The sequence below is a fragment of the Cotesia glomerata genome, linkage group LG10 (genome assembly GCF_020080835.1).
Source record: "Cotesia glomerata isolate CgM1 linkage group LG10, MPM_Cglom_v2.3, whole genome shotgun sequence".
Lineage (NCBI taxonomy): Eukaryota > Metazoa > Arthropoda > Insecta > Hymenoptera > Braconidae > Cotesia > Cotesia glomerata.
Window position 1 is genome coordinate 12,448,161 of NC_058167.1, and position 22,828 is coordinate 12,470,988.

The window sequence follows — 22,828 nt, forward strand, 5'->3', positions numbered from 1 at the left end:
TATCAAAAATACATGTGGGTACTCAAATGAAAGCTCTTGATGAGTGTAACATCGGGATGAGCTTATATCTTTAAAATATATATTATATATATGTATATATGAAAAATATATCAAAAATTCATGTGGGTACTCAAATAAAAGCTCTTGATGAGTTTTACATTGGGATGAGCTTATATCTTTAAAAACGTCAACTGTTAAAAAAGTATAGTGCAATTTAACAAAAGTCATTATTTAATAAAGCAAAATTTTATTTATTTATAGTTCACAAGTCACGGCAGTCACATAGTGACTGCAAGGTTGCTAGTTATCAATTATTCCAATATTTTTCTATAGATATTGAGATATTTTATTTTACATGAGTCTATGTAATAAGATAAATCAACTGTATATAATTTTTTTATAATCATTTTATTGATATAATAATACCTACTTGTTGTTACAACAAAATTATTTTGTTCACTATTACTTGGCTGTTTTTGTTGTGATAAAAAAATTTATTTTTTCCCTTAAAAATCAATTTATTGCCGTAACAAAATGATTTAGCTACTTGAAAAATAATATTTATTACACCAACTAACTTGCTTCTATACTTTCTGTGTTATTTAAATCGATTTCTCAGTATAATTTAATATTATATTACTAATGAAAATATTTATTTGTTTGTAAAAAATTAATTATAATATATCATCCAATTCATTAAAAACATCCTCCATTTCAGGTCTATCTTTAGCGAACTTACTGGAGCACCATCTCCCCAGCTGAAATAAGTGGTAAAATATTTGCTTGTTTTTATCACCAGCTTTCCTATCCCTCAGGTCGAAGCTGTTCTTATCACTCCAAGCGCTAACATAATCCCTGAGTAGTTTGTTTTCTGATCTGGAGGAATCGTAAGCTGTCAACCCTGTCGCCATTTCCAAGCAAACGATGCCGTAGCTGTAGACATCAACTTTTGTGGAAAGAATCTTTGTTCTTAAAAAATCTTCCGGTAAATATGACTTGGTTCCTTGCAGTTTTTTAACCTAAACAATAAAAAAATAAATTTTGATTGAGTTACCGAGGAAAAAAATGATACCGCCATTCTTTATTATAATTTTCGGACTTTTATCATTTATAATGCATTTTTCTAACGTAAAATTTATCAATTTTTAAATAATAAATTCACATTTTTTTCATGAAAATTTAAGATTTTTTTCTCCATTTAAATTTAGATTTTTTGTAATGTAAATTTTGCATTTTTAAGTAAGTAATTTTTATAATTCATAGAAAGAAAAAATTCTTGACTCAAGGATAAATTTTCTTGGATTAAATAAATATTAAAGAAGACTAAAAATATCTTGAATTAATTTAAGTGAAATTTTCTAAGGCCAAAAAAATCTTTTTTTGCTCTAGAATAATTTTGATCTTCCTAAAAAATTTTTTGACACAATAAATTCTTTTTTTTCTGTGTGTAAAAATTACATTACTAAAAATATAAACCCGACAATTATATCTTGACAGAAAAAAAAAACTGTAAATTCAAAAAATTTTCCTGTAATTTTAACCGCGCTTTTCTTCCATGCCTAAATTCTAAATATTCTAAGAATGACGAATGAATAACATACTTTGGGAGAATCTTCATTGGGTTTTTCCTGAACCAAACCGAAATCTCCAATCCGGGGCTCGAAATTTTTGTCTAACAAAATATTAGCGCTTTTTATGTCTCCATGAATTAGAGGTCTCTCGCCGATAGTGTGCAGATATTGCAGCCCTCTGGTGATGCCTTTTACGATGTCGTGACGCTGAAGCCAGGTCAGGGCAGGCGACCTACCATCGTGAAGCGTCAGCCAGTCATCAAGCGACCCGTTTGCCATAAATTTGTACACGAGACAAGGAGCAGGTCCGCTGAGATTGAACGCGTACAGTGGAAGGATGTTCTCATGAGGCCGTGAATGAAGAATCTTTATTTCTCTGAATGATTGCTCGAGTGCGAAACTTTCACTGTCAGTTAACTCTTTTCGGCCTAATCTCTTTATTGCGACCTCTGTGTTCTTCCATATACCTGAAAAATTTCGTAAAAAATCAAATTTGTCAGTTTGGGACTTAAAATTTATTTTTAAAAAACTTCTTAGAAAGAAAAAGAAGATCATTTTTGAAAATTTCCTAAATTTATTTTTTATTATTTCAAAAATTTTTACTTTCACTAAAATGAGCCAATATTTACACAAGAATGAAAAAAAAAAAAAAAACATTTTTTTTAAAGTCAATTGACGGATTTTATAAATTTTACAGTAAATTTTTACACACAATTTTTTATATTGTTAAAAATACTATTCTTAAAATTTTATTTTTTTTTCTCAAAAATATAAATGCCCTTACATCTCTTCTAATAAATTCAAGACAAATTGCATAAAATACTCTTAAGTTTCTGCATAAAAAAAAAAGAAAAATTACATTATATAATACTGATAGAAGGATTTATTTGTATTAAATAATATTTGTTAATAGTTAACAAATCATTTATTAGAGACCACTTTTTAGTATTAAACAAATATTTCTTAGTATTTAAAATGATTTGTTTGTATTTAATAAATCTGATATTGATTTATTAAATATTAATAAATCTTTTTAAATACTAAGAAATATTTGTTAAAGACTAAAAAGTGGCCTCTAATAAATGATTTGTTAAATATTAATAAATATTTTTAACTATAAACAAATCCTTCTACCAGTGAATGTAGCGTGGCGCTTCATATAAAAAACTGAAAAAATTACAGTTTCAGATTGTAATTATTACAGATTTTGTAAGAATTACATTGTAAAATATAAATATTACATTAAATCCTCTGAAAGTAAACATTCAAATTTTTAATTTATAAAAATGTTATTTCGAACTGTAATTTTTCTAATTTTTTATATAAAGCGACGCTTATTACCGTACATAATGTAATTTTTTTCTTTTTATTTTTTCCGTGTGTGTTATAGATTAATTTTTTGTAACCTTGTAATTGGCCATTGAGCTGTTGGATTTATTAATAAAGAAATGAATAAATAAATGTAGATACCTTTATAAACTACACCAAAACCACCTTTGCCCAAAATTTGATCTCTGCTCCAGCCGCCTGTCGCTGCAGTAAGCTCTTCAAATGATACATGTGGCAGCGAATTAAATAATGACCCAGCAAGGTCATTTCCTTTCTTCGCCGACACATGATAATATTTCTCGTCAACGAAAGGCTTCAATAGATCTGCTGCTTGTATCTGTTGGAATCTGATCAGCAAAGTGAACAGCTCGAGAATCGTGTGATTGTAATCACTCCACAAACTTAATAATTTATCTACCGGGTCTTCTTCTCTTCTGAGAGCTTCGATTATCTGCATGTTGAACTGCATCCCCCTGCCTTGTTTTTATTAATTATAATCAAAAATTATTATTTTTTTTTCGTCCATAACACTGAGCAAAATTAAAAGTGATGTCCAGACAAGAATTTTTTCAATATATATTAATTTTTTGACGATAAAATATTAATATCTATTTATATCATTAGGAGTGAACAAAAATTTTCACTTGAATAATATAAAAATTATTTTAATCAATTTTTCAAACAAGTAAAAATTTCTCAAACAAAAAAGTACAGCGCTAGAAATTTTCAATAATATTAATTCTTTCGTCACAAAGATAAATTTTCAAAAGAAGTATTTTTTTCTCTTAGTAAATTTAAATTATATTTGAAAAAATTATTTATCAATACAAAATTAAATCTTACCAGCAAGATCTTCCCATTTTTGACTTTTGTTCAATATATTGCACAATTCTACGCGCTCGACATACGGTAGATCGTATATGTATTTATATTTCTTCCACAACGGTACAAAAGACATTGTCAACTTTTTTTAAAACTGAAGAAATAATTCAAAATTATAATTTTTAATTTTAATTTTTCCGCTGATTTATTATATTAAAATAAATTAACTAAATTTTAACTCACTTTATTTTTCTAATCAAATTTAATAAAAATTATTTTAAAATATCTAAATTTTTGAAAAAGAAATAACACAATATCTACAAGACTTTGTCTACCAGACACTAGACAATCACAAATGACCTGTACTTACCTTAAACTATTCATTAAGTTCTCGAAAAATTTTTCCACTCCTTATAATCCACCAGACTCGTTAGCCCTACAGTATGCTTAAAATTCACGGGAAATTTTCAGGTATTTATTATCTGGTACTTAAAATTAGAAATAAGCTTACGAAGATTGATACTGAAACTAAAGTAGGGATTTTTAATTTGTAAATTTTAGCGTCTTTTGTCGGATTTAATTCTTAAATTACATACTAGGATTTGTAACTGGAGGTATTATCGTTTATATTTAATGCAATATTACTTAAATAATTTATTTCTTGCAAAAAATTACATTGTACAGTATTTTTTATTTTAAATAATCTTTTTTGTGCATATAATAACTTAAGTTATTGAAATAATTATACCAATACATTTGTTACAACAATGTTTTATTTTCGTGATTTTATTTACAAAAAATAATTACGTTTGTTTACTAAATTGTTGTTAGGGGAGGGAGGGGCAAAATAGGGTACCCCCGAAATTTCGTAAGAAAATTTTTTTTTTCCAAAAAGCTCTTTCAGCTTCCTAAAATATATTTTAACGTCATTTCCTACAATTTAAAAGAAAAAAAAATTTTTTAATTAAAAAAACAAAAAAAATTTTTTTTTTCTAACTTTTCTTACAGTAATTTTTCTCGTCATTGTCCATCGTAATAAATTTTTTTTCACATCTACGATTACTTTTTCTAAATTTTTAAGTTCTCGCTTTACAAATGAATGATTAAAAAAAAAAAAAAAATCGGGGAGTCATTGGTTCCATGCCAATTTTCGAAAATCAAGTTCTAATCTGATCTTCACATTTTTAAGGTCCTAGGAACTAATTCTTAATATTCCTACGCGGATATCTATCGGTGTGTGTATGTAAGTGTAAACCTCTAATGTGTCGAAGAAAAATCTTACACAGAAAGAAAAATTTCTTGACTGGAGAACAAAATTCTTGGCTCAAGAAAATTTTCAGGTGCCTGAAGGAAGACTGAAGTTGTGTTGCCCGAAATAAAAATTTTTCTTGAAATTCTATTCTTCGTGGGAGTAATTTTTTCTTAATTCAAATTATCATAAATACTTGATGCAATAAATTTTTACATTTGATCAAGATTTTTAGATACTTTAGGGAAGCAGTGCCACCTACTTCAGCTGAGAAAAAAATTTTCTCACCTTGAGAAAATTTTTCTCTTGAATATTTGATACCCATTTTATATTATTTTAGCGTGCAATTATACATATTGAATGAAAAAAAATGATTCAACATTATTTGATCTTCCCATTTGATATGTTAATCAATAAAAATATTAATGAAAATTTACTTTTATCTTTATATTTAATTTTTTGGAGCAAGAGGCTGAATTTTCTCAAAACAAGATTTTCTTGACTTAAATAAATTTTCTTGGATCAAGATACATATTTCTTAAAACAAGAGAGTTAATTTTGTTGGAATAAGTGAAATTTCTTGTGTCAAAAAGAAAATTTTTTTTTCGCTCAAGGAAATAATAAAAAAGAAAAATATTTTTTTGGCTCAAGTGAACCTTTCTTTCTGTGTAAGCTAACCATTCTAAAAGAATGTCTTTTTCAAATAACTTTGAAATTTATTCTCGGATAATTTTTGATGTCATAATTTAACTATCAATGCTCAGAAAACTGTGTCAAAGGCCGCCAATTTCTTCAAAATCATTTGGTGGGCTTGTGAGATATTTAATTTAAAAAGTAAGATCTTCAGGTCTACAAGATCATTCAACTTGAAAAAATTTTCCTGAATCCCTAATCCAAGAAAGAGAGTGCAAAAAAATTACGAATGTTTTTTTTTCGTGCTATTGCTTGGAATTGCGTGAGAACTATGTCTAAAAAATTTTTCACCGGGAGATCCAAAAATTAGAATCTTCTAAAGGGAACTCTTTTTACACGCTTTATATTAGCTTCACTTGTATGTCAGTTTGTCAGTAACTCTCCGTGGGTAATCTGCGCGCCTGCGGCCTTCCTTGGTTCTGGTAGCCGTTTCTCAGGCTCGCTCTCCGAAATCGAACTCTGATTCCCCGTATTTATAATATTTATAAATAATTATTTTTTATTAGCTTCACTTGTATGTCAGTATGTCAGTATGTCAGTATGTAACTCTCCGTGGGTAATTTGCGCGCCTGAATATTTTTGATAATCAACAAATAATAGTTTAAAAAAACTAAAAAATCACGCTTTTATAAATAAACCAAACTAAAAAGTAAAAAATAAATAATAGTTTAAAAACTAAAAACACGCTTTTATAGAAAACCAAACTAAAAATAGAAAATAAATTTAAATTAAGAATAGTGTTAAAAATTTCAATAAATATAAATTAATAATAGTGTAAATAAAAAAATGTATTTTATTTTAAGAAAAGCGTGGGGTGCTTTTTAAGATATTATCAAAATGATAATCACTCTACTCATATCTGTCAATAAAATATTTATGACTATTGACACCATGCACCTCACGCTTTTTTTAAAATAAAATACATTTTTTTTATTTACACTATTATTAATTTATATTTATTGAAATTTTTAACACTATTCTTAATTTAAATTTATTTTCTATTTTTTAGTTTGGTTTTCTATAAAAAGCGTGTTTTTAGTTTTTTTAAACTATTATTTATTTTTTTTATCTTGATATTATTTTTACTCAAGCGAAACCCGTCAAAAATTACTACAAAATTAAAACATTTTTTTTGATACCTCAATTTTTGTTAGGAGTATATTGCGTCAACTATAACAATGTTTCTTTTTTAGGTGATTTGTTCATCTCTTTGGGTTCTTTCGTAGACTTATCGATAAGAAAATGTTATTTTTTTAACGACATTTCATTTTCGGATAATGAAATTTTTTTTTCACTTTTTCAGGGGGTACCCCATTTTACCCGCAAAAAAAAAAAAATTTTTTTCTACGGTAACTTGAAATTTGATTATTTTCCTTCAATTGCGACTGAAAACGAGAAAAATCAGCATATTTAAGTCCTTAAAATCATTACGGTTTCTTAAGTACCCCATTTTGCCCCCCCTCCTTCCCCTATGTTATTAAATTTAACAGACTGAATTTCGATTTACGACTTAATATCATGATCGTATCTATGTATGTTCTAATTATTTTTAAACCAATGCAATTTACTTTGCCCATTAAAATTACAGTGCTCATTTGTTATCGTACGTTTGCTACCAGTGATAGATGAGTCATTAAAAAACTTCAAATTGTTTTATAAAATTTTCCATACTTTTAAAAATTTTAAACAAATTACGGAAGCAACATGTGTATGCATTATATTTATATTCAATTGAAACTTTTTTTCCGTCAATTTATAAAAATTTTCATTAGAATTCATTAATAACATTTTGAAATTTTTATTTTTTAGATTTTGATAAAAAAATTGTTACGGCCTGGATGTTTTTTTACCCTGTGACTTTTGTTATTGCGACATCAGTAAGTGCAAAGTATTTTTTAAAATAACACTTATTATTCATTTCAAGTGAAGATAAATTTAACAGAATTTTTTTTTTATTTGATTAGTTAAACAGATTAATGCCAGTAGATGATAAAATTAAGAAATTTATCGATAACGAGTGTCTAAGTAAGTATTAAAAATATGAATAGTACACTGATATAGTTTTCTGAATTTTTTTTTGTAGTTACTCGAACTATGCATTAGTTTAAGTAATTATTGATAAATATTTACATGGACTATATTTTAATAATCAATATTTTTTTGTTATCGTGTGAAACAAAAAATTATTACGTGACTGAAATGTTATTACTGACGGTATCTTAGATAGCTTAACTAAAAGAGCCCTTAGTGTGCAACCAAATGATTCCGGGTTCGATTCCCGGTCCGGGCTGACTGAATTATTTGTTCTGCTTTCTGAGTTAAAGTTAATCCAGATGGCTACTAAGCCCATATTTAACTAAAAATAGTTTAAGTAACTATTGAAGTTCAATATCTATACTAATAAATGGAGAGCCAGTTTTTTTGTCCGGTTATTCTGCAAAAACTACTGAATCGATTGGAACAATACTTATACCATAAGATGCAGCGTGTTTCGGAGGAGGTTTTAATATATGATATGGTGGTGATTACTTATCCGGAAGCTATATTTTTTTGACTTAGAAATAATGAATTTTTATTGTAACTAAGTTTATTCTATTCAATTGTCATTTGTTTAAAACAAATTTTTTAATTATATTGGTTATTTTTATATACTAGGCAGATTTCTTCACTTATGAGATCTGCAATTTCTTTCATTGAAACTTTCAATGCTCACTACAAATTTTTTTTTTCATATCAATTATTATTAATTTTTGTAAGAAAGACACGGAAATGTTATAATGATTGCACATTGAAAGTTACAATGAATATGAGCTAAAATAATTATAATTGCATGGATAAAAGGAGCATGCCAATTCGATAGAATTGGGAATTTGTGCAAGTCAAAACAATACTCTAATTAAATTTCAAGTCTAAATCTTAAAATGCAATTCTATAAAGGGCCCAGCGGAGCGGGCGAGTAACAGCTAGTAGTAAATAATTTTAGGAATAAGAACTTTAATTACATGAACTTCAGTGTATGAAATTTATAATAATTGTAAAAATTTATTTCTCCCTTAAATCTAGTAGGACAATGTGATCTTTTGGAACTCGAATGGCCTCACATGATAAAAAGATCGATTGATGATAAAATTTCGTTTCCAATAAATATTTTTGGTAAACAAATAAATCTTAACCTTGTGCCGTCTAAAAATTTTATCGTGGGACCTAACACTCCTGTGTATTATTTAGACACTCAGTATGATTTTTTACGGCTAAAAGTAAAAACAAATGTAAGCTTAATTAATTTAATTACTTTTGTAAATTACCGATAAAAAAATATTGATAATTTTAAAATGATACTGAAATTAAGAGACGTCTGATAGCTTTTAGTTTTTATTCAACAAATAAATTATAGCAAGAAAAATTTATTTAATAAATTCCATCTTTAGAAAATCTAAAAAATTATAAATGCAATTTTTTAAAAAATAATTTTTTAAAACAAATTTTTTTTTGAGAAAAAAAATTGTCAAGTCTGCTAATTTCAGTGTCATGTTTTGAAGCTAAAATACAATTGTATACAATGTATACATTTCAGATATTTCGTGAAGAAAAATGGGAACTGTATGAAGATGAAAAGGAATTTACATCAATTTATATTAAAATTTATCCTGATGGATCAAAAAAAATTCAAGTAAAAAAATTCATTTATTTTGTTTATACTTACGCAATTATATTAATTATAATTAATGCTACCAATAATTATTGCTACCATAATTTTAACTTTTAATTAGTTCGGTTCCATTGGAAGTGAACTCTTTACAATTGAACTAGTGGCAAATTCATTTCCTTACTCTAGTCGAAGTCACTATTTAGCTCGCGCTCACAATGAGACTTATAAAATTGTGAAAGGTAAATTTGCAATTTTTTATTTAAAAATAATATTATCTTAGCAACGATTACTACAGTAAAGAAAAATTTACTTAAAACAAGAAAAATTTCTTATGCTAAGAATTTTTCTACTCATTTACTTGTTTCAAGTAATTTTTTTTTCTGTGTACTTAGTTCCAGTGCTGAATGAAAGTTTACAATCAATACCTGAAGTAGTTTATCCGGAATTGCTGTTAATAATTGACTATAAGATGTATGCAAAGTACAACAAAAACCAAAAACTGTTTCCTTACTTATTAACGTTTTGGAATATTGTTAATATAATATTTCGGTCATTGAGAGATCCAAAAATAAAAATAAGTATCAGTGGGATCATGATAGCTCAAGTAATAACTTTGACTTATAAAAATTTTTTATTCATACTTTTATAAGAACATAAATACATAATTTTATGTTGAAACAATTTAATTACACTTTTAGCTTATAAAGTTTGTTTTTAAAAATTCATGAGTTAATCTTATGTTTGTATATATGTTAATGTCAAGTAAAAAATTGTAAAAAAATTTATTTGACCTTGGCAATTAATTTTACGAAAATAAGAAAAACACAATGATTATATTTTACACTGTAACGTGAAAAACAAATTACAGTTTCAGATTATATTTTTTACATATTCTGTAAGAGTAAAATTTTTGAAATGTAAAAAATGATAACATTAATCCGTAATTTTTTAAGATAAAAAAAATAACTTGAGTCAAGAGAAAAAATCGTGAACCAAGAAAATTATGTTGAAGAATTTAATGATCTTGAGTAAAACTTAAAAATTATTGACCAAAAAAATTTTCTTGATTTAAGGCTCAAAAATTTTTCTACTTCATTCAAGATCATGAATTTCTTAAAAATAATTTTTTTACTTCAAGATTTTTTCTCTTGAGTCAACTTAATTTTTTTATCACTGTGTAAAATGTAATTTTTTTATTTTTCTTTTTTCCATATAAATTATCTAAATTATGCAGGATGATAAAGTTATTCATTATATGAGTGGCAATCATTCTGAATATGAAGAAACATCTCATATAAGCTACGGAGAAACTATGATCAACGCATCTGCATATTTATACAGTAGACAAAATATTATTCCACTTGATACTTATGATATATTTGTAATATCAACGACGTAAGTATGGGTAATAAAATTCATCATACTTAAAAAATAGACATTAGGGTGGCGCAAAAAAACCGACTATTTTTTTTTTTTAAGTCTCGAGTGAAAAAATGTTAGTTTTTAATGTTTTAAGAGCCCTCACCAAAGGACAGCTTAAAAAAAAATTTTTAAGAGGTCACTCCAAATTTTTTTAAATTTCAAAAATCGTCAAAAATCGGATTTTTTTTTTTTTTTAATTTTTTTTCTCGTTACGGTATAATTTTATAGACCAAAAAAAAATAAGTTTCTGAAACTTTTAGTTAAAAATTTAAATTTTGAAAGGTCGCTCATAATTTTTTTTTTTTTTCTTTAATTAGTCATATCGCCGACTTTAAGTGTTGGGAGTGGTACGTTGGGGTCTTTTTGGTTTGAAAAAATCTTAACCTACGCGGCAAGGTCAAATCTCAACCAAGCTGGTTTCTAATACCAGCTTGGGATTCGAACCCACGCTTGGCAGTTGATTAAATAAAATTATTAATATTAAAAAAAAATTATATTTTCTATGTTGTGATTGATTTTTAGTTCATCTCGTGATGTATTTTTATCGATTATTGTACTAAATAAAAAAAAAAAAATGCATGGAATTTTAATTTGAATAGTAAAAGGTCGCTCGAAAAAATCTAAACAAATGCACTAATAAATTGAAAAAAATTATGAGCGACCTTTCAAAATTCAAATTTTGAACTGAAATTTTCAGAAACTTATTTTTTTTTAGTCTATAAAATTATACCGTAACGAGAAAAAAAATTAAAAAAAAAAAAATTCGATTTTTTGCGCCACCCTAATAGACATCTAATAATTTTTCAAATTTTTTAATAAAGTATTACAAAGAAAATAAAAAAAAATTAAGAACACAATTTTTAGAAAATATTTTCTTTGTCCTAATTAATTTTTCAAGAAAAAATTTATTGATTCCCGTAAAAAAAAAAAAAAAAAAAAAAAAAACATTCTTACCGGTAAAAATTCTATTTCATTCAATTGACGTTCATTATTTTTTCTATATCTTTAGGAAAATGGATAAAAGAAATGACATTTATACTATACACGGCAAAGCATTTACTGCAGGTGCTTGTAATATAAACAAAACAAAAAAACTATTATACCGATCTATTATGTTGTACGAAAGAAGTTATGTTGCAGACATAAGTATTGCTGCTCATGAAGTGGCTCATTCGTAAGTTAATTAATGTGAATTATCAAACGAATTATAGTATCTTTTTATTTTTAATTATAACAACAACGTTATTTAAATTTAGATTAGGTGTTAAATACAGCCAGGTCGTAAGTTTAGAAAACCTCAATACCAATTGGTCTGAATTTTCAACAAAAACTTTGCATCAAATTTCTAGGTAAATAATGCAAGAAATTTTTCAGCTTGATGTAAATTTTTGAACTAACTCTATTCTTATTTTAAACTTATTGAAAATTATTTTTTACTTTTTAGTCTGTTTTTTTATAGAGCGTCTTTTTTACTTTTTTAAACTATTATTTATTTTCTACTTTTTAATTTAATTTACCGGTAAAGAGTGTGTTTTAATTTTTCAAATTATAATTTTTGTACATAGATAGAGATGAAGCCAATAAAATCATGCTAAATTATCTATTTTATCAAATAAATACGCGAAAGATAAAATTTATTTTGAAAAAAATGGGCATTGTTGTGATAAAAAATAAAATTGTTGAAAATTTTAAACAATTTTATTTCTTAGCTGAAAAAATACAAATTTTATTCACAGTAACTTTCTTGTTAAAACAGTTTTTTGATTTGGAAGGAAACAAAAACAATTTTTCTTTTTAACCCGTTCCTGCCTTTACGGTCATTTTTTTTTGTCTGCTAGTATAAATCTAATTCAAGTGGATGGTAATATTCCATCTTCACTAACAATTTGGGACAGATCGTCCCTAGAGCGTTAGGTCGATGGGTAACCAAAAAAATGACCGTAAAGGCAGGAACGGGTTAAAAAGAATTATAGTATCACGGTCGGAAAAATTAGTAGAAGTTAAAAATTTAAAAAAAGTGCCTAGAAATATAAACAGAAGTACTACAACTACCATCGTAGTATAGAGTTTAAAGGGAGGGGGTAAAGTCAGTATTAACAGCTACTGAGAGTTAAGAGTATACTGAGAAGAAGTAAGTGGAGAATGACCCGATAGCTTAATGGTAAAAGCATCCTGACATGTAATCGGGGAGATCCAGGTTCGATTCCTGGCTTGGTTAATTTTTCATGGACTTTTTCAAAAGTTGCTCTTCATTCTCAGTCGCTTTCCATCGTTAATATTTAAAAATTGAGCCGAACAGATACTAGCATTCACCAGCTAACACTAGTGTTCAAGTTCGATGGTTATCCATCGACCTAACGCTCTAGGGACGATCTGTCCCAAATTGTTAGTGAAGATGGAATATTACCATCCACTTGAATTAGATTTATACTAGCAGACAAAATAAATAATAGTTTAAAAAAACTAAAAACACGCTTTTTATAGAAAACCAAACTAAAAAATAGAAAATAAATTTAAATTAAGAATAGTGTTAAAAATTTCAATAAATATAAATTAATAATAGTGTAAATAAAAAAAATGTATTTTATTTTTAAAAAAGCGTGAGGTGCATGGTGTCAATAGTTATAAATATTTTATTGACAGATGTGAGTAGAGTGATTATCATTTTGATAATATCTTAAAAGCACCCCACGCTTTTTAAAATAAAATACATTTTTTATTTACACTATTATTAATTTATATTTATTGAAATTTTTAACACTATTCTTAATTTAAATTTATTTTCTATTTTTTAGCTTGGTTTTCTATAAAAGGCGCGTTTTTAGTTTTTTTAACCTATTATTGATTTTTTACTCTTTAGTTTGGTTTCTTTATAAAAGCGTGATTTTTAGTTTTTAAACTATTATTTGTTGATTATCAAAAATATTCAGGCGCGCAAATTACCCACGGAGAGTTACATACTGACATACTGACATACTGACATACAAGTGAAGCTAATAAAAAATAATTATTTATAAATATTATAAATACGGGGAATCAGAGTTCGATTTCGGAGAGCGAGCCTGAGAAACGGCTACCAGAACCAAGGAAGGCCGCAGGCGCGCAGATTACTCACGGAGAGTTACATACTGACATACTGACAAACTGACATACAAGTGAAGCTAATATAAAGCGTGTAAAAAATGACCGTAAAGGCAGGAACGGGTTAAAAAGAATTATAGTATCACGGTCGAAAAAATTACTAGAAGTTAAAAACAATTTTTAAAAATTTTCATCCAAAGTTTACTCTAAAAAAATTCTTTATTTCTTCAGCTAAGAAATAAAATAGTTAAAAATTTTCAGCAAATAAATTTCTTATTACAACATTGCTTAATTTTCTCAAAAGAATTTTTTTTCTGCCAGTGTAGATTAAAATCAATGAATTTATTTTAGAAATTCTACATTTTCGTGCTTGTACAACAAACCTAATTTTACAAACCCGCTACTTGAAGAAGAAGAAGATGATCCTCTCACTTCAAACGGAAAATGGCTAGAATTCTATATGAGCGCAAGTAAAGATTTCAGAGAATTAATAAATCCAAGGGAATTTTATATAAATAAAGCGATTGTAGTTTCATTTAAAAATAATAAAATAGTCGTTCAACTAGTTGACAAATCAACATTTACAAGAAGAAACATTTCGATTGAATATAACATCCAGAGAATCGTGCCTGATTATGAGAAGATTATAATTGATCTGGCGGTAATTAACCGAATGAAGAATATAAATATATTTTATGAAAATAAATCGATACATGTTTATCAAGAAATACACGAAGAAGCCGGGAGAAAAAATCAAGCTTTAACTCCTTTGTATGTTACTGCAAATAGTGAAGATATAATAACTATTGAGGTACCTGTTTTTGATCGTAATAAACTCCTTGCGGTATTTTACGAGAATAACAAATTAATTGTTACTCAAGAAACAAAAATCGAAGACGATAAAGAATTTTCTGGATACGATGTAATTGATTTTAACTATCAATACGCTACTGTTTCTGATGATATGAAAGTTTACATCCGCCCGTTTCAGTTAAATTTTGACAGCATTTTACGTATTTATCATAAGAAGACATCGATATATATTTCTCAAATTAGTAATTGCAAAAATAATTAAAAATTAAGAGCCTGATATTAATTATTTTTAGAAAGATAATTCAAATACTTTTTATTCAAATAAATGAATAAATGTATAAAGTTTACTTAATAAATTCATAAAATTCATTCAATTTTACACCTTAAAATTCTAAAAAGATTTTTGCTATAAATTTTTATAGCACTGATATTCTTTTACATGCTGTAATTAAATAAAAACACGTTAAATCATTTTTTCATACTAGCGAAAATGTTTATTGTTGATTAATCGTAGATAATTTTTTTCAGGGTTTAAAAAAATTTATTTTTTTATAAACTATTTAAGTTCTAAAAAGAATCCTTTAATTTTTGTAGATATCTTAAAAAGTATTTATGTAAATTTTTGTTTAATTGACGAAAGAAAAATAAAATAAAATTTTAACAATCATCTTAATTAGCCTATTTCTTCTTCGGATAAAAAAATTTTTCATTATTTATTAATACCACCCGAATTAACGCAATCATCAATAAAACCGACTTCATTTTACATTCAAAAGAAATTAATTCGAAAAATATTTCTTCCGTTACATCGTTGGATTTTATAAATTTCTGCTGGTGCTTCGACGAACGAATTAGTCAATATGTAGAGCGTAGGCAGAGAAATTATAGATATTTATACAATAAGCTAATAAAGTCCCCCAGAATATAAATATTTCAAGTATGTACTGTCATGACAAAAAAATCTGACATTCGCTAAATAAATAGTATATTACATACCTAGGCCAGTAAAATAAGAAAAGTCTCAGATCACATGTAATTGTTGGCCGAGGCGAAGCCGAGGTTGACAAACATGTGATCTGAGGCTTTCTTATTTACTGGCCAAGGTGTCTATACTATTTTTCTGCTCGACGTAGCCGGAATGTGGCAACTTTGTTTAGCGCAGCGGCCAGAAAGTTGCCACTTTCCGGCCGGAGGGCAGAAAAAATCTTATACCATCAAGCCAAAAAATAAATTACAAAAATTTGTTATATTTATAAAATTTATTCAATTTATTCAAAAATATGCTTAAAATTTTCACATCAATTACCTTAAAATTAAATAAAAACATCAAAACTTGAAATCTTTATATTTCTTCACAGCTTTGGTATCCAAAGTTTGAGGCTGCTTTCTCTTGTTCTGACCCTTCTGCCGCTTCAAATGTTCCTGCAACAAGTCAGACATGTCTTCTTGCCTGGACCCAGCATTCTTAATCCGCATAGTCTGCTCGTACTTGGAAGCCATGGCCTCTTGATTGAGATCAAGCTCACTAGGATCCAGTGTAAGCTCAACACCGTACTTAGCTTTTATATCTTCCACCCCAGAAGCGCCTCTTCGAGCAGCAATAACCGAGGGAGGAACTTGACCACCAGCACCAGTCATATCATAAACATGAGTACTACCCATCATACTGGCCCCTAAGCCTTCAGTTTTGCGCTCACTAAGCACAGTGTACAAAGACTGGAAATCACGGTTCTCCATTTCCTTTTCAATCTTCTTCTTTCTCAATTCGATCACATCATCAGGAGCTGCAAAGTCCTCAGCGGTTGGTTCAAAATCACTGACGCTTTCAGCAAGCGGGGTTTCAAGACCACTGGCATCAGCTTCCTCATTGTCCTCATTGTCATTGCCATTGTCCTTGTCATCATCATCATCATCATCATCATCATCTTCCTCTTCATCAGATTCTGACTCCAGCTCACCCCATAATTTCCGATCTACTTCTTCAGTTTGATCTTCAGCTTCCTGATAAACACCAAAGACATCTCCGTACAAAGGCCTTCCAGCTTGATCAACCGGAGGCTTGCCCCATCCTCCAACATGGTACCCAAAGGCGCAGCCTTCTAGCAAAGGCGCGTTCAGCCCAGGAATCTTCAAATTCGGGTAACTGGGCGGCGGTCCATAACGCTGCATCTGAATCAAGTATGGAGGCGGATATTTATGAGGATTGTGACCCGAAGGCATTCCTAGAGCAACCCTCAACTCTTCAGACAGCACACCAGGCTTCTTGTCCAGATGCTTCGTCTCAAACTCTTTACCCTCGTAGTAAAGATCTCCGTGAAGAGTCATCCGGGGCTTGGTTTGCCACTTGAAGAACGCGTCGTAGAGTTTCTCATACTCGATGTCAATTCTGCCCATTTTTGGCCTTGCTTTTTCACGCATCTTGCACTTCAACGATTTATCTGCTTCAATGCTCTGCTGAGTTCCTCTTAGCTCTGTGATACCAGTGCGTTTCAAGAAATCTGGAAGCTCAAATGGCGGCTTTTCAATTCCTCTTTTGCGCTGCAAGTACTTTGTCTTTGAGCACCAATGTCTTGGAACAGGAACTGTATTCCTCGTAGCCTTCAGTTGTATCAACGTAAAAGGATCTCGAGCAGTCACGTCGTGCATTTCGACAACATCAGGCTTGCTCACTAGTCGCTTTAACTGGGCAATGCTAGGACGTAAGCGCTGCTTAAGCTTTCGGTTGGATAATGTAGGTTTATTTTCATCCGGCTGCTTCTGATCCTCATCATCAGAATCCTCCGCTGGCTCATCTATTGGAGGAACCAATGGAAGCTGAAGCTCTTCTGTAACTTCTTCAGGCTTGGCGAATCGGAAATTCTCAAAAACTGAAGCAAATTGACGGTACATTGGCTCTAAGTCACTCAATTCTGGCAAATCTTGGACATACTCAACCTCTAGAGCTTCTTTAGCTTCAGATTTTTCTAAATTGTTCACTTTTTCTTCACTAGTTAATTTAATTTGATTGTGCTTCTTCTTCTTACCTCTTTTTATCTTCTTCTTGTGGACTTTCTTTGAAGGATTATTGTTGCCATCTATATCTTGGTCATCCGTCACTAATTTTACTGGAGAATCACCACTATTTACTGTCGCAGTTAATTCAGAATCCACGGGTGTGTTTTCTACTGGAGTTTCTTCAGAAAATTCATTTTTTAGCTCCGGTGCTCTTTCAATAGACTCGGGTAGTTCCACGTTTTTACCTTCACCGTGCTCGGCAAAATCAATCACTTCTTCGTGCAATTGCATTTTTAATTACGTGATTAATTCTCTAAAAACAGTAACTACACACTTTTGGATGATAAACTGCACTTATTTTATTCTTGATATTTTCTGTACTCGAACGATGTGTCCGAAGTTCGAATGTGAACGAAGGTAGGTAGACGATTGAAATGTACAAACCTTAGTTCCACTGTATAAACATTTTTCATGAGTATACCTAATGACAAAGTTCTTTGAATTACTGCTCATTACTCTGTAGACATTAAGTGCGCAAAATCGACAATTGTCACAATACGCATTGTCATTCACTTTTCCATTGTCTAGATTATCCAGGTCTACCTAATAGAAAATTAAATTGCTCTTAGAGGACACTTACAAAGAAAATAATACAAAAGACGTGTCATTAAAAAATACTTATAAATAGTTCTTAATATTTCGTAATATATACATTTCGTAAAATTTCGTAATATAGATATTACACTGAAAGAAATTTTTTTTTTAAATTACCGTTAAATTTATAGTAATTGTTGTAATTGTGGAACAGGTGGCACGACCTAATCATTTGTCAATAAGTGAAACAATTTTCAACTTTTATTCCAACAAATTATACCGTAGTCTAACGTAAATTTTATTTGTTTTTCGGTAAATTTCATGAAGTCTACCATAAAATAAATGAATTTTTTCGTAAATTTTACTGAAAAAATGGTAATAAATAAAAGGGCCTCATTATGTCCGACGCTTACAGTAAATTTAAAAGTAATTCTTAAAGACGTTCCGAAAAAAAACCGTTTTCTTAAAATTTTTTTCAATTTCGAGTACTTATACTCATATGCAGCACTAAATTTTGAAATATTAGCATTTAAAATTTGTATATTTTACATATATGTTCAAGCGAACGTTTTATTAAATATCAATCGTACTTTTCTTAAGATTGTTTTAAAAAACTGAGAATAATTAATTGAAGATATAGCAAGTACTTTTTATCAAAAATAAATCTTTTACTCTTTCTGAGTAAAAGATTTAAAAATTTTTTCAAAATAGCTAAATTTTTATTGAAATATTTTTGATTAGTTACAGAAATAGTGAACTAATATATTTATTATGATGTTGCGTACAAAATAAAAACGTAAATAATATAACTAATAATCATATTTTTCTTACGACATAATAAATGATTGTATAACTCTTCAAATTATTTTTCTTCATGCATAATTTTTCTTCTATAAAGTCTATTAATCTCTGATTAACTTATAATAATAATAAATAATTGAACAATGAATTAACACATCTTAGTAAACAAAAGCAGATTGTAAACTAAGATAAACATAAATAATATATAAATTGTCCAAAACAATCAGGAATGAATGAGCTTGTGTCGAGTCAAATGATTAATCGTAACGCTCGCATATGGACAAAAAGGACACTTATAAGGACGAAGATTGTTGTGAGTATAAACGTGTTTCTTGAGACTACGTGAAGATTCACAAGTAAAATTGCAGTGTGAGCAATTGTGGGTGATATGCTGTTCAGCATGTGTCTTGATATGTCGCTTCAGGTGTGACAAATTGTTAGTTGCGTAGTCACATTCTTTACACTGGTGACGCTTAAATCCTGTGTGTCGGTAAAGTATATGCTTTTCAAACAATTCTGTTGAAGTACAATTTAAATTTAAATTAATTTATAATACACAAAAAATAATAAATAATAAAATAGATTAGAATTAAATACACTTACTGAAGACATCAAATGTCCTGTCACACTTTTTGCAGTAATACTTGGATCCATTTTCTTCAAACATTTGATTGCTGTCATAATTTTCTTCATTAAGCTCTTCAGCTCCGATTTTTTCATTAATTATCGACTCAAAATTCTCGACATAATAAGAGAGGTTGATAAACTCATTCTGTTTGACAAGATAATTAGCGATGTTAGATTTTTGATAGATTAAGTAATCATCAGTATCGACATTGCTGTTGTCTCCAGAATAACTTTCGGAATCATCCATAATTGTAGTTTCACTTTCAAAGTTCTCTTTTTCAAGATAATTTAATCCTTGCGCTTTATCGGTTTCATTGTCCATCGAGTCATGTTTTTGTTCACTCATCGAACCGACCTCTGCTATCTTCCCACGGCTCAGTGTTGCGGAATGACTTTTGTCTTGGTATTTATCTTCATTAAAGCGTATATTATCGTGATTCATTTCTAACACTATAACAATATGCGAAATTAATGTAACTGATTATAAATTGCTACTACTTTAGTAATTAATTAATTAATTACTAATACTGTGTTAAAATTGAAAAATAATTCATATTTAATTACTGCGTAAAATTGAAGACGATGCTAACTCTCTCTTGTCCATCACCTTTACAATTTTTAATTATCACAGATTAAATATTTTTTAGATAAAATAAAATGATAATTATTTTCAGTCCTGTGAAAATTTATTAATTTGTTAATTTCTTGTAATTTATCGAGATAAAAATTTTAACCTCTTTACTTACTAATTTGTCAATTATTTAATAAGACTCAAAAAGTCTGGTATCTTGGAAAAAACTTTTTAACGATAAACAAGTTGGTGTAAATATTTCAATTAAATAAAACTTATAAATATGAATAATTCATTTTAATTTATTTATTAATTTTTAAGTTATATGTTAATGACATTTAATGAGTTATAATGAGTGGAATAAACAATGAAATTAAGCATATTACGCAGTGTTCAGACTGAACAAACAGTTGTTCGAAGTGAACATAGTTAAGATCATTTATTAATAAAAATCAAAAATAATAATCATCGAGAGATTTTTGATTTTTTTTATGAAAATTAAAAAATAACGACGAAGATAGGTTTGAATTTTTTTTTTGTATTTTGTCTTAAAAAGTGCATTGAAAAACAAAAATTTTGAAGAAAAACTCTAAGTAAGTAAAATTTTGAAAAAGTTCTAGCTATTTTAAAGAAAGAAAATTTGAAAACTTAAAAAAATAATTCATAATTTGGTTGGGTAAAAACAAATTTGGAAAAATTCTAATAAAACTTTTTTTATAAGATAAGAAAGGATGAAAATGTTTTGGCCAAATCGAAAGATATCGGGTTCAAAAATAGTCGATTTGGCGTAAAATTTCCTATATAAAAACTTTTTCCTATTTTTTACGCTTTAAATTGAAAATCCCTCTATGCGCGATATTCACAATTAATTAATCCTATAATAAAATTGAGATTTATCTATCTTAATATTAAAATAGAGGTGAAATGTATGTAAACCAATTTATTCGTGATGTGATTGGTCGAATATATCATAAACATAAAAATATCTGTAATTTTATACTTATAGTAAAGCGCGCACATTAAATCTAGTTTAAATAAAGCGCGTATGCCGATTGACCAATGGGGATTTCTGCACGCGTTTCAGTGCGATATTTGAAAAGCACCTAGATCATGACGCTCATAACTTTAAAATTTGTTAATACCGCACTTGGTTTAATTTTGCTGAAACTTATAGAATCTTTTATTCCAAATTTATCCTACACTTTGTTTAATTTAAGTTATAGTGTTAGAAAAGTTTTAGTTGTGTCGCATCACCATAACTTATACCAGATTATTATTTAGTTGGTGATGCCAAGCAACTGATAAAGTCTCGTCTGCTGCAAGAGATACCGAAATTCTGCACGCATAAAAATGATTTTGTTGAAATAACAAAAGACGGGATAACTAAAAAATATGTTCTGGTAACAAATGAGTTTAGTTATAGTAACAAATCCATAATCGCATTAACAAAATGTTTCAAGTTGTACTAACAAACCCGTCTGTTAATTCACCAAATCAATTTGTTGTCCTAATGAAATCATTTTATTGCAATAACAAAACTAATTTGTTGCTAAAATATTTTCCAAATCAGATATCACTGATTATAGCATATTTTTAAATTATGGATTCTTATAAAATTTAATGTAAATTTATTTGTTATTTTAATAGAATAATTTTGCTGTTTCAACAAAAAAATTTGTTATACTAACTGAATTATTTGGTCGAATCTACTTAAAGATTTTGCTATAGTAACCAAATTGTTTTGTTGTTATAACATATTAATAACTTGCTATAACCTAAATTTTGTTATTTTAACATATAATTTGTTATCCCTATGTTAACAAATGCATTTGTTACTAGAACATATCTTAAGTTATTTTAACAAAATTTTTTTCTGCGTGTGTGTATGTGGATGCCTGAGTAAAATATATCCTTAGTTTTAGAAACCTGGCTAATCGCAATCTGGGTAAAAAGATTGTGTTCAATACTAGATCTATATCTGGTCAATAGGATTATGGGTTTTTGATGTCTACCCGCATATTTTGTATACAAGTCTTAATGTGAACTTTTACCCTGATAGCCACCTCATACTATAAGTTCTTGTAGATAAATTTAGCGACAAGTTATCGTTAAATTAACGTCAAGTCTACAAATGCTCATCCTTATATACAAATTGACAATAAGAGAGTGCCGATATTTAAAAACAAGTTATCTATAAGCTTATGATCAACTTGAATAGAAAATTGCGGTAACTTAACGACAATTGTTTGAATACAATTCGTTGAAGTAAAGTTGACCATAACTTTACGATAACTTGTACATAAAACTTATTGCCAGCTACTTTTCGTCAAGTTATCTATAATTCGCGGCATTATCCCTGATAGCCACACTTTGAGTCAAAAAACCTAAACTGACAGGATTTTAGCCAAGTTGTATCAAAGTTCACTCAAACTCTTTCACTGCAGAAATCTGCATTGAATCTGTACTAAAGTTGCTTAAGAAATTCAAATAAATCTATACCAACATCTAAACTAAAGTTATTGACAAGAATTTATTTGTAGAAGTCTGGCTAAAAGTTGTAATGAGATTACTATAAAAGTTGATATCAAGCTTGACTATAAATTATTTTGAAA

The 22,828-nt window shown here is 28.3% G+C and overlaps 4 protein-coding genes and 1 long non-coding RNA gene across 5 annotated transcripts; 2 read left to right on the top strand and 3 right to left on the bottom strand.

Annotated features, from left to right (window-relative positions):
• Positions 1-544: 544 nt before the first annotated feature.
• LOC123272928 (pelle-like serine/threonine-protein kinase pik-1) lies at positions 545-3,906 on the bottom strand. The gene is made up of 4 exons (XM_044739947.1): positions 3,744-3,906; positions 3,042-3,377; positions 1,602-2,038; positions 545-1,019 (listed from the first exon to the last, which is right to left on the bottom strand). Exons 1-4 carry the CDS (start codon positions 3,856-3,858, stop codon positions 675-677), a joined length of 1,233 nt encoding a protein of 410 aa, XP_044595882.1. The 5' UTR covers positions 3,859-3,906; the 3' UTR covers positions 545-674.
• Positions 3,907-9,434: 5,528 nt separating this feature from the next.
• Positions 9,435-10,702, top strand: LOC123273115. Its single transcript, XR_006511261.1, has 3 exons — positions 9,435-9,552; positions 9,706-9,917; positions 10,548-10,702. It is a non-coding gene; the product is annotated as an uncharacterized LOC123273115 (long non-coding RNA).
• Positions 10,703-11,847: 1,145 nt separating this feature from the next.
• LOC123273425 lies at positions 11,848-14,891 on the top strand. Its single transcript, XM_044740825.1, has 3 exons — positions 11,848-11,909; positions 11,992-12,084; positions 14,168-14,891. Exons 1-3 carry the CDS (start codon positions 11,848-11,850, stop codon positions 14,889-14,891), a joined length of 879 nt encoding a protein of 292 aa, XP_044596760.1.
• A 1,049-nt stretch (positions 14,892-15,940) lies between these two features.
• On the bottom strand, positions 15,941-17,994 carry LOC123272880 (splicing factor 3B subunit 2-like). Its single transcript, XM_044739895.1, has one exon. The coding sequence runs from the start codon at positions 17,912-17,914 to the stop codon at positions 15,956-15,958; it is 1,959 nt and encodes a 652-aa protein (XP_044595830.1). The 5' UTR covers positions 17,915-17,994; the 3' UTR covers positions 15,941-15,955.
• A 1,095-nt stretch (positions 17,995-19,089) lies between these two features.
• On the bottom strand, positions 19,090-20,264 carry LOC123272972 (zinc finger protein 528-like). The gene is made up of 3 exons (XM_044740020.1): positions 20,210-20,264; positions 19,622-20,095; positions 19,090-19,534 (listed from the first exon to the last, which is right to left on the bottom strand). Exons 1-3 carry the CDS (start codon positions 20,247-20,249, stop codon positions 19,242-19,244), a joined length of 807 nt encoding a protein of 268 aa, XP_044595955.1. The 5' UTR covers positions 20,250-20,264; the 3' UTR covers positions 19,090-19,241.
• Between the last annotated feature and the right edge of the window lie 2,564 nt (positions 20,265-22,828).

Bases quoted from the DNA above. Each gene is read 5' to 3' on its own strand.
- LOC123272928 (XM_044739947.1), bottom strand. From the start codon at position 3,858: ATGTCTTTTGTACCGTTGTGGAAGAAATATAAATACATATACGATCTA. The intron at 2,039-3,041 runs GTATCTACATTT...GAAATTTTTCAG, and splicing joins TTTTGGTGTAGTTTATAAAG to GTATATGGAAGAACACAGAG. The intron at 1,020-1,601 runs GTATGTTATTCA...TTTATTGTTTAG, and splicing joins CCAATGAAGATTCTCCCAAA to GTTAAAAAACTGCAAGGAAC.
- LOC123273425 (XM_044740825.1), top strand. From the start codon at position 11,848: ATGTTGTACGAAAGAAGTTATGTTGCAGACATAAGTATTGCTGCTCAT. The intron at 11,910-11,991 runs GTAAGTTAATTA...ATTTAAATTTAG, and splicing joins GCTCATGAAGTGGCTCATTC to ATTAGGTGTTAAATACAGCC. The intron at 12,085-14,167 runs GTAAATAATGCA...AATTTATTTTAG, and splicing joins ACTTTGCATCAAATTTCTAG to AAATTCTACATTTTCGTGCT.
- LOC123272880 (XM_044739895.1), bottom strand. From the start codon at position 17,914: ATGCAATTGCACGAAGAAGTGATTGATTTTGCCGAGCACGGTGAAGGT.
- LOC123272972 (XM_044740020.1), bottom strand. From the start codon at position 20,249: ATGGACAAGAGAGAGTTAGCATCGTCTTCAATTTTACGCA. The intron at 20,096-20,209 runs GTAATTAAATAT...ATATTGTTATAG, and splicing joins ATCGTCTTCAATTTTACGCA to TGTTAGAAATGAATCACGAT. The intron at 19,535-19,621 runs GTAAGTGTATTT...GTACTTCAACAG, and splicing joins CAGGACATTTGATGTCTTCA to AATTGTTTGAAAAGCATATA.